This window comes from Zonotrichia albicollis, chromosome 2 (assembly GCF_047830755.1).
Source record: "Zonotrichia albicollis isolate bZonAlb1 chromosome 2, bZonAlb1.hap1, whole genome shotgun sequence".
Classification (NCBI taxonomy): Eukaryota; Metazoa; Chordata; class Aves; order Passeriformes; family Passerellidae; genus Zonotrichia; species Zonotrichia albicollis.
Genome location: NC_133820.1, coordinates 39,071,691 through 39,082,851, shown reverse-complemented (window position 1 = coordinate 39,082,851; position 11,161 = coordinate 39,071,691). Strand labels below are relative to the sequence as shown.

Here is an 11,161-nt window from a genome sequence, read left to right as displayed (position 1 = left end):
AGCTCTGGTCCCGCAGCATGAGGAGGACATGGAACAGTTGGAGCAAGTCCAGAGGAGGCCAAGATGTTGATGAGAGAACCGGGGCACCTCCCGTGCGAGGACAGGCTGAGGAAATGGGCTCTGTTCATCCTGGAGAAGCGCCTGTGGAGACCTCCCAGCAAACTTTAGGGATCTGAAGGGAAGCTGGAGAGGGACTCTTCATCACTGTTTTGACAGGGCAAGAAGTAAACTGAAAGAGGGGAAATTCAGGCTGGATATTTGGGAGCAATTCTTTACCGTGAGGGCGGTCAGGCACTGGCGGCTAGGGGGTAACCATGGCCACGTTCAAGGCCGGGCTGGACGGGGCTTTGAGCAACCCGGTCAACTGGGAGGTATCCCTGGGGTTGGGACTAGATAGTCGTCAAAATCCCCTGTAACCCATGACATTCCGGGATCCTATGGAACCGCGCTGGTCACTTCTCCGCCTCAGCAATGGCATCTCCCTCGCTGCGGCGGCGGGCGCTGCTCCGATCGTGGCGGCGCCTGGCTGCCCCCCCCGCGGCCGCCGAGCCTTGGTACGGCCCGCGGGGCCGCGGTGCGCGCCGGGAGCGGGCCCGGCCGGCGGGCGGGGGTGCGGCCGTGATCCCGCGCTCCCGCTGCTGCCGGCACTTCCCGGCACATCCCGGCACTTCCCGGCCCTTCCCGGCCCGACATGGCCCTCAACAAGTCCATGCACGCCCGCAACCGCTACAAGGACAAACCCCCCGACTTCGCCTACCTGGCTGGCAAGTACCCCGAGTTCCAGCAGCACGTGCAGACCACCCTGGCGGGCAGGGTGAGGTACGGCCGGGCAGGATGGGGCGGGCGGGTGTACCCCCGCTGTGTGTGTGTCCCCGGTGTGTCCCTGGTTTGTTCCCCCGGTGTGTCCGGCCCCGGGCAGCCCTGAGAGCTCCGCGTGTGCCTTTCAGCCTGAACTTCAAGGATCCCGAGGCCGTGAGGGCTCTGACGTGCACCCTGCTGAAGGAGGATTTCGGGCTGACCATCGACATCCCCGTGGAAAGGCTCATTCCCACCGTCCCCTTGAGGCTGAACTACATCCACTGGGTGGAGGATCTCATCGGCCACCGGGATGCCGACAAGCAAACCCTGAGACGAGGCATTGACATAGGTAAAGCTAAGTGTTTAAATCCTTATTACCATCAGCGACAGTAGCAGGTACAGTTTGTTGCACGGGGAAACGTCAGGTTTGAGGAACAGAGAGGTCTGAGGTGTGCCGGCTGTGGTGGGAGCACTCTGAGCTCCGCAGGTGTTTCATGTGCCTGCTGGGTGGGCAGCGATGCTCTGCACAAACACAGGAACACCGTGGCACGCAGTTATGTGGCTCTTCAGGGCCTCGACCTCACCTGAGTGCAGCTTTGTGTGCTGTGCTTCTAGAAATGCAGGCAAAAATTTCATTCTAAAGGATCTAGAAAGACTGTTTCTCCTCAGTGTTCTAACTTGCCATTTGTGTTTTGCTGCTAGTTTATTAATTTTGTTTTTGGATGTCTGTACCAGAGAGTTTGTGAGTTGCATAGCAATATTTTTTAGTGCTCCAGTTAGTGACATGTGCAAAGTGCATATTATATGGCTCTGCACAGATATTTACTGTATTTTGATGTATTGATTAGTAGTGCTGTATTAACATTTTAATAATATGATAAATGTAGTCTTGTAGTTAAAAGGTACCTTTTGTAGTTAAAATAAGAACTATGTAAGTGGGATATTTTTGTTAAGAAAGGAATGAGGCACTCACACCAGATAGCAGCCACAGGACACCTAAATCTTTCAGAGAAAAAGAATTTATTGCCCTCTTATGAGAAGAAATTAACTTCTTCCTACCTCAAAGGTGCTGTTAGGATTAAGAGGAAGAAGTTGACACTGACCAGACAGAATCCTGTGTTTGGATGGAATTTATGCATCATGTATGAGGTGTATGAATATGCAACAGGCTGTTGTTTTTAAGGGTTAATCCTCTGTTAATGTGTGTCCTTTTTGGGGCTTGTGCTGCCCAGGAAAAGGTACCCAGACGTCCGTAACTCTTTGTTTCTATTGTCTCATATTGTCCTAATTCAAATTGCCCAAATTATTATTACTCAAATTGTATTACTAATTTTATAACCATTTTATTACTATTAAACTTTTATAATTTTAAAAACAAGTGATTGGCGTTTTTCACATGACATTTTTTCCTGTTGTTATAGGTGTATTTGACAAGTGAATGATATGTCCTTTTTAAATACTAATTTTTATTTTAATTTATTTCAATGCAGTTGTGTATGTGAGCTGAATTGTAAAGGAGGCCAAATGAGAAACCAGGGCAAATGCTAGCTAAGCTGTGTTTTGGTTGTAGATGGTCAAAGATTTCTTGTTTATTGTTGAGAACAAAATGTCTTTTAAATTGGACCAAGCATCAGCAGATGGATGATACTGTCCACTTTCAGTCTGGATTATTGGGTTATATCAGGATGATGTCTAGATTAGGCAGCAGATAAATAGAAACAGTAGAGGTGTGAATGTGTGAGATATAAACTGATGGCCATATTTTGGTTTTCATTGGAAATAAAAGAAAGGCTCCATAAGAGCTTCCACACACAAATAATAAAATTGGCATTTGGATTCCCAATCTTTGGTTATTCTATATGAATTATTTAAAAGAGACTAGTGATAGTATATTTGAGTTTAGTTCACATCTTTTATTTTGTCAATAGAATCTTCCTTTACAGTTCCAGAGGCTTGGTTTCAAAGACTGTTTTGTGCTGAAGAAAACTTAGAATGAAACTGAGAGAAGTTGGAATTTCCTTTGTAAACTGTTTTAATGCTTGACATTAAAACTTTAAAATTACTGAATTCCTCAAAACTGAGCTTCAGTCATCTCTGTTACTGTGTCAGATTTTATGTTTCTTGGCATCTGCTAGCATGACTTTTTGTAATGGGATTTTTTGTTCTCCTGAAATTTGCTGACTTGTATTTTTAGCTGGAGTTGTGCTGGATATCAGGTGTGCATCATCATATGTGTGTCCACAGCAGCTTTCTTCTAGTACATTTGAAATATCTTAGACAGCTTTTGTGCATTTGATATTAGTTTTCATTTTTGAAAATGATTTCTATGAATTTCATCATGGTAGGTGGCTGGGGAGACGAGACAGATCCTCTAAGTCCTCCACATACTGCAAAATCTACAGTTTGAGTTTGCATGAAGTTTGATGTTTCAGCTTTGGAAAAGCAGGAAGTCATCCAAGAGGGACTTGACAGAAGTGCTAGAAGTAACCCCTTGCTGTTGTGTACTGACAGATGAAGTTATTCATGATTCAATAAGTCATTGTTTGTGGGATATCCTTCCCTTTTCTTGTTTCCATTCCCCTTAATCCTAAATTTGATTGTCATTGATAATTTGATTGTCACTGATCACCTAGGTATGCCATGATTATTTTGTGCTAGCATCCCTCACTTTTTTAGCAAGTTTTTATCTATCTATCTCTCTCTCTCTCTCTCTCTCTCTCTCTCTCTCTCTCTCTCTCTCTCTTTCTCTCTCTCTCTCTATTTTTGAATATCTTAATTGACACTTAGGTTTCTTTGATAGTTTTGGACATTAGAGAAAGGTAGTCTGATGGAACAGATTTTTTTTTGTGGTTATTGTATGCATCAAAGTAGATTATTTGTGATAGATGATAAAAAAATGCAGAAGAGAGATTTATTTGTGGTAGGGTTTTTGTTTTAATAAAGCCAGAATGTATTTGGCTTTCTTTATATAAATTAACCAATATCATGTAGAAGAAAAATAGCTTAAACCAAAGCTGATAGTTTACTAGAAGTTTATTACAGATTATTAAATTTTTTCTTTGATTAAAAGTGCATATTGGACAATGGTATTTTTCAAGTTATAAAAATTAGGTTCATTAAAGAATTGAGTAGCAGATAATCAATAATCAGATAATAATCAACAGATGAATATAATAAATTTTCTTGAAGTTAGTTCTTTTTGGTGTAATAAGTACGTAGTTAACAGCCACACTGTGTATAACACCAGTACTTATTTTGCCTTCTCATGGATTTTCACTTCTGTAGGGACAGGGGCATCCTGTATATACCCATTGCTTGGAGCAACTTTGAATGGCTGGTATTTCCTTGCAACAGAAGTGGATGACATGTGCTTCAATTATGCCAAGAAGAATGTGGAACAGAATAACTTGTCTGATCTTATAAAAGGTACAATGTAAGGAGGTATTTAGTAGCATATGAATGTTCTGGCATATTTTTGCAGTGTTCAGTGGAATATCAGAATGTGTATTCCTTCCAAGTATGTTTTTTACTCAATTATTTACTCAATTACTTTTACTGGAGCAAAATATTTACTGAAGTCAGTGCATGCTTAAGCCAAAAAGCTACCTTGTCTAGCTTGAGATGTGTGGATAGAGAAATACTCTTCCTTACAAAAATCTGAAAGCTAAACTTCACCCTGGGGTGTTTTTCTCTCTGCATTTCTTGTCTCTTACTGAAGAATTTCACAGTGTTTGGGCTATTTCTGCTGGTAGGAGACCTGGAATGCTCCCCTTGGATAATTGCATGATGCTGCCACAAAGGTGTATCTTGTACAGAGAGTTCCTCATCCTCACTTCTTGAATGAAGTCCTGACACTGCCTGTGGTAGCAGAGGCAGTATGCCAGGCTTGGTCTGGGAATGAACTTGGAGAATTTTCTGAAGGAACACAGTGTAGTAAATAAAAATCAGGTCCATTTATGAGCTCTGAATAAAAACTTTCGGAAGCATCCATTTGAACAACATGTCTTAATCTGTTGTCCATGTCAGTCTTGAAGCTCTGGAACTTGATGTGGAGAACAATGAGAGTTTTCTGTCCCTGCTGCCACTGACTTTAGTGGTGTGATGGTGTTTCAATACCCTGGAAAAGCAGCTGGCAAAGGAACAGGCCTCATGTGGAGTTTTAGTGCTTGCAGTTGGACAGGCTTAAAGCACATTTGTGGTTGTGTTGGAGAACTTGGCATAACTCAGGTAGTCCTTGTTGTTTTAGACAGATTCATGTGGTTCTGCTGCTGTGTATATACATACAGGCTGTTTGTACGCTAATCCTTGACCTGAAGTCTTTATTTGCATGGTGATATTTGCTACATCTCTTTTGTAGAAAGCATTGTTTAGAAAGTACAGGTTTTATGCAATGTATAATGTATATAGCATGTTAAATAAAATATGAAGTTCCTTACTGACCAAATTCACTTTTTCTAATAGTGGTTAAGGTACCACAGAAGACTCTTTTAATGGATGCACTGAAAGAAGAATCTGAGATCATTTATGATTTCTGCATGTGCAACCCCCCCTTTTTTGCCAACCAGTTGGAAGCTAAGGTGAGGTAACAAATAGCATGTTACAGGTACTTCAGTAGTCAGTGAAAAGATAGCATCAGTTTAACCTCTTGGCTTGGGCAAGGTTGAGTGCAAAAATCCCAAATCATAGTGAATAGTTTTTAATTATTTCCCTCCTCATCACCTAGCCCTTAAAGGAAACTTAAGGAAAACTCCTAAAAACTTAAACTGTTGCCCCTCCTAAAATGGAGGATGAGCTGTTGCATTCTTTCACAAGTTCTTACTGTCTTAGAAAATGAGTTTGGAAAGTAGACAGCTGGTAAATCTGAAATCATGCCTGCTGCATAACAGGCACCTCTGTAGTGCAGAGGAATCAGTTCCTGGAATTTTGCTTAACTGTATTTTTCATTTCCGTAGTCATGTAGATGGTATCATGCAGGTCATGCAATACCCACTGAATATAGTCAGAAATGTATAATGCAGGGCAGTAGAAGGGAAAGTTTAAGATTTAATTATGCATTATTGTAATTGCATAGATGCACTTAGCATGTCTTACATGTATTGGAACCACATATTTCATATTAGCAGAATCCTGGTGTGACAAGTAGCTTACCTAGGTTTGAGATTGTGGGCAATTCACTCAGGTATGTTTATTTTGAGTGGATCTTTGTTATCCATGGTTCTGATGGGGGGAGGATAAGTAGGGGTGGTGGTGCTTGCTTCCCCTAAAGATTAGGATAGGAAGCAGTGTACAAAGCAGCATAACATTTCATTAAATGTTCATGTCAAATGTTTTTGGTTTTTAATCCAGGGAGTTAATTCTCGAAATCCGCGGCGTCCCCCTCCCAGCTCTGTAAATACAGGAGGGATCACAGAAATCATGGCTGAGGGAGGAGAACTAGAATTTGTCAAAAGAATTATTCATGATAGTCTCCAACTTAAAAAGAGGTTACGGTAAGTGTTCTGTTCCAGTCAAAAAACCCCAAACTAACACCTTTTATCTTCATCTTTGGCAGAAGTCATGTAACAATGTTATTTCTAGTACCTATGGTCCAGTGGTAACTGCTCAGTTTGTTTGATGATACTTCCACACCCAGTTGTTCCTGAGCAGCAATTAGAAGTTATTGCTTAAAGACAGAAGACAAAAAATAGCCTGTACAAGTGACATTTGTAGCTTGCAGCCAAATTAGCATGTGTACCTGATAAGAGACAGATCAGGGTTCATCTTTGAGGATTTTTGGGATGGAAGAGACTTTATGATACTGCTTAGTTATCTGTTGATTACCTAAAAGTTTCTATCTTTTCGTGGCTGCATTTTGGTAACTTGCAGCTTTGCCTGCTAAAGGACACTGTTGTACTGAATGCTGTCTTGGGGGAGCAGAAGCTGCAAAAAAACCCATAATGAGACTTTCTTTTGACCTTATTTTGAAATGGATGGCATGTCTTCAGTTTCCTGACTCTATCATCAGGCTTTCACTCTCCCAGTGTTGGTAACTGGGAAATCTTAAGTTTTGTACTTCAATACATTATATGTATGAATAAACTTTTTTTGATCAGTCATCAAAAAATGTGAAAGATGGGGTTGTAAAATTGAATAATTTGGATGGAGAACAGAGTTTCATCTGCAGTAATGTTTGGGAGATTCTGAAGATGTGGAGCTGGGTGGAAGGATAAGCTTCACTAGAAGTGGGAGAATAACTTTTTCCTTTTTTTTTCCTGATATTTTCCTCATAAAATATGGGTTACATGATGGAAACCTGGATAAGATGTGAGGGAGCACAAATGATAGTCAGTATGTTTGCTTTTGAGCATGATTACTTGCCAATAGTTGGTTATTCTTTTTGTTCTGATTCATTATTTCAAAGAAAGTGGAGAAGCTGAAACAAATTCTTGCAAGGTATAACATCTTCCCACGACTGAAGTCACTCTTTGAAACAAGATTGCTTTTAGTTCATGTGTTGTTTCTTAAATACTCCTAATGCATTTCTTAAAAGCTCAAAAAGATTTCCCTTTCCAGTCTGTCTTTGGACCTTCTGTTCTGAATTTTGTTGTACTGTGTCCTAGTCACTATGATTAAGTGTGATTTTTTGTTGTTGTTGTTTTGGTATTTAATTTTGTAATGTGCTTTGCAGATGGTACAGTTGCATGTTGGGTAAGAAATGCAGTTTGGCACCGCTGAAAGAAGAACTTCGAATCCAGGGGGTGAGTTTGCCTGGAGTCCCTATATATCCTGCCTATGTTCTATACAGAATATAGTATGCCTCAATGTATGTGGGTAATTATTGTTGAATTATTTCATGGAGTTTTTATGACAGAAAGGAACTGCAGTTCCTTGTTAGGGAAACAACTGAGGTTTAACTGTTGTAGATTCAAAACTGACAGATATTTGGCAAATATTATCTCCAAAGTTTTGTCTTTAGCACATGTTGGAGTATGTCTTCAGTCTAGAAGATTCAGCGTTTCTGCTTTAAAATAGCTTAACAAGGCTATAGTAAAAAAAAAAAAAAATTCTAGCTTTCTAGCAATTTGGTTGATAAAAGAAATAGTAACATGATTTAAGTGGCAGTGTTGTTTTGTGTTCAATTCTGGCACCAACTAAAATTCTCATTTAAGAGGGCTGTGCAAAGGACTTTTGGATGGCTCTCTGGAGGAAGCATTCTCTTCACGAATTCCCATACAAAGAGAATAATTGTGAGATCTGTCCGTGTGTACAGTGGAACGAAAGAGAATGCATGGTGAAATAAATTCCCAGAAAGGTGAATTACCAAAAGCAGATGCTGAGCTAGATACAAAATACCTGATTTTCCTTCTGTGTCCTTGAACTGTTGCACCTCAGTCTTAGTAAAAGGAGAGAAATGAGAAAGGGCCCTGACACCTCTGAGCCACGTCAGAAAGAATCTCCATTTGTATAATGAGAAAATATGCCTTGTTTGGAAATGTGTGCAGTAAAACAATGTTGTTTATTAATCTGAAATATTGTATTCCTTCTTTGCATAGGTCCCTAAAGTCACTCACACAGAATTCTGCCAGGGACGCACCATGAGATGGGCTCTGGCCTGGAGTTTCTATGATGATGTGCAAGTACCTGTAAGTAGCTTAATTCTGGTTTGCTTGTGATTTTCTCTGCCTCTTACTTGAGGAAGGGCTAATGAGCTATAACTACTGTGATACAAACTGTTCTTCTTCAGACTGGAATATTGGATGTGCTGGGCTGTATGGACAGTGGAATTTCTTAGATGGCTGCCAGTCTGTTAGCAGTTGTGACAAGTGATTCATGAGTGACCCCTGCTGAGGGTGGAAAAAGGAAGCTGTTGTAGGAACTTCCTGTGGGTTTCAGTGAAAATAAGGATCATTTGTAACATACCTCAGATTGTTTAGTAGTAATAAAAATATGCTAAGTTTGGGGCTGGATTTGAATTTAAACTTCCCTCCGAGAACTCAGTTTTAATTTAACATGTGGATTCTGTTACCAAATAGGTATGACCACGTCTAACTCAGACTTGCCTACATGAATGTAAGTGGAGCTTGTTCACCTTAAATGTGAGCCAGTTGCTTTTTTGGATCTGGATATTTGTATATTTGAATATAGGTATAGACAATAACAAATCTTAAGGAAGATGCAAGTAAACCTTCAGTGCAGTTGGATCAAAAGTGGATATTGGCAGCTGGCCTCTATTCCCAAGAGCAGCCACACTTTCTCAGCTCATGGAGAGGTCATAGTTTAAAGGAACAAATGAAGCTTTTTGCCTGATACCTGAAGATAAACTCCCTCTGTCCATCAGGCTAGCATAAAGTGCATGATCCTGTTAGCTGGTTTGAGTCTGAAACTCCTGGGGGTGAAATGGAGCACATGCCAAATGAATGACTGCTTAGTGCCTTATGTTACACTCTTAATCCTCTTAAGGATTCACAGTCTTCTGAATACAAGTCACCCCACTAATAGTGCATAGCCTTGTAATTCTTTTCTTTCTTCTTCTAGTCACCTCCCTCTAAAAGAAGAAAACTAGAAAAACCACGAAAACCAATTACATTTATGGTTTTGGCTTCTACAGTCAAAGAGTTGTCTGTCAAAGCTGCAGCTATGGGCTGGGATGCTGTAGAAGCTATTGCTGTGGTTAGAGCCTGGGTGGAGAAGATTCTCACTGATCTGAAGGTACAGTATGAAGTATTAGATGTTAAAACAACGTCCTAATTGAAAGCATAGCATTGAGAGGATTGTATGAAATTCTGTTTTCTGCAATAGGTTCAGCATAAACGTGTTCCATGTGGAAAAGAGGAAATTAGCCTCTTTGTGACTGCCATTGAAAACTCCTGGATTCATTTGAGGAGAAGGAAACGAGAGAGAGTAAGGCAATTACGAGAACTTCCTCGAGCTTCTGAGGATGTTCTGCAAGCAATGGAGGAGGAAAAGAACAGCCAGAAGACCGTGAGCAACAACTCAGACTGTGAAAACCCCAAGGCTGAAGACTCTGAAATGGGGTTTATGGCACCTGATGAGGATGTCCAGATGACAGCAGGTGATGAGCAACCAGAGGAATCTGCTGCCAAAGAAGAGCACAGTGACCGTGTGAAGGAAGAGGAGGTGGAAGCAAAGCAGGGAGAAACATTGCTTGGGAAAGGTCCTGGTGATGTGAAGGAGGAACCTTGCCCTGCAGAGGAAGCTGGCAATCTGACAGTGGAAAAAGAGCCAGGCCCTAAAGAAACTAGTGGGGGGTTTCTCTTCAAGTGTTTAATGAATGTGAAGAAAGAAGGAAATGATGTAGTAGTAGAAATGCACTGGGTTGAAGGACAGAACAGAGACTTGATGAACCAGCTGTGCACATACTTGCGGAACCAAATTCTTCGATTGGTTGCTAGTTAGCTCTTTTTCCTACTTTGGTAAAGTAGGCGTGTCCTCAGATTTTGTAAACTATTTTTAATGAATTAAAAATTTTAGATAGCAAAACCTGTCTTTTCCCCCTTGAAAAAAAAGAAAGAAAGAAGAGTAGAATGAAGATAGATGTCTCCTTAAATATTTTAAATAGCTTTTTCAAAAAGGTAGGGAGGACATGAAGTGATGAGGCAGTAATAGATTTCATACTGCAGCTGTAAAACTACATGTTGAAGTGAAACCTGTTTATGCTGTGAACATTTTAAATATCAGCAATGCTTATTCTGGTCTTTTTCTGGCAGAATTGAAATATATATTGTTACTAAGTGGAAGTCTTTACCGAGTTATTTTCTTCAATATTTTTGCAGTACGAATACAGCAAACGGTTAGTCTGCAGTGGGAATTGTTTCCTGCAGTGAGAGCCTGTAGCAGAGGATTTGTGTATGCCTCTCCTCCCTTTAATGTATCTAACTTTTGGTCAACAGAGTAGCTGCATAGATGCATTCTCCTAGTGTCAATTCATTAAAATAATTGCTTTTGGGGAAAAGTGTGTGTTGTGTTTATCTGGTGCTTGGGCTCTGAAACACAGAACTTGAACAATGAAAGAAATTTTTTGAGCTACTTGATTTAAAGACGATTAAAATACGTTGACTCTTCCATTGGACCATCCTTTACACTTACTCAGATATAAATGTCTGAAATGACAGCAGTATTCTTAAAGAATTTTCCTTCCATTTAATTTTAAGCTTTAATGATGGAAATGAGAGCATATGCTCTTCTTCAAGGGCCAGAAATTTCTGCATGTGTGTTTTAGATGATGACCACTGGTCCTGCTTCATGTGAAGTCAGCCTCCTAAGCTGTGGTCCATTTCTCTGAAGAGATACAGAACATGAAGAGCTTTTCTGAGAGGAGAGTGTGTGTGTGTGTGTGTGTGTGTGTGTGTGTGATCCAAAACAA

The 11,161-nt window shown here is 40.6% G+C and overlaps 1 protein-coding gene across 2 annotated transcripts; it reads left to right on the top strand.

Moving 5' to 3' along the window:
- Nucleotides 1-404: 404 nt before the first annotated feature.
- On the top strand, nt 405-10,750 carry METTL16 (methyltransferase 16, RNA N6-adenosine). 2 transcript variants are annotated; one of them, XM_074534796.1, is made up of 9 exons: nt 405-814; nt 948-1,147; nt 4,084-4,224; nt 5,260-5,375; nt 6,145-6,287; nt 7,466-7,535; nt 8,331-8,420; nt 9,313-9,486; nt 9,577-10,750. In XM_074534796.1, exons 1-9 carry the CDS (start codon nt 420-422, stop codon nt 10,192-10,194), a joined length of 1,947 nt encoding a protein of 648 aa, XP_074390897.1. In that variant the 5' UTR covers nt 405-419; the 3' UTR covers nt 10,195-10,750. The 2 variants fall into 2 exon arrangements, with proteins under 2 accessions (XP_074390897.1, XP_005486147.2); XM_005486090.2 differs by having other exon boundaries at nt 587-819.
- Nucleotides 10,751-11,161: the final 411 nt, after the last annotated feature.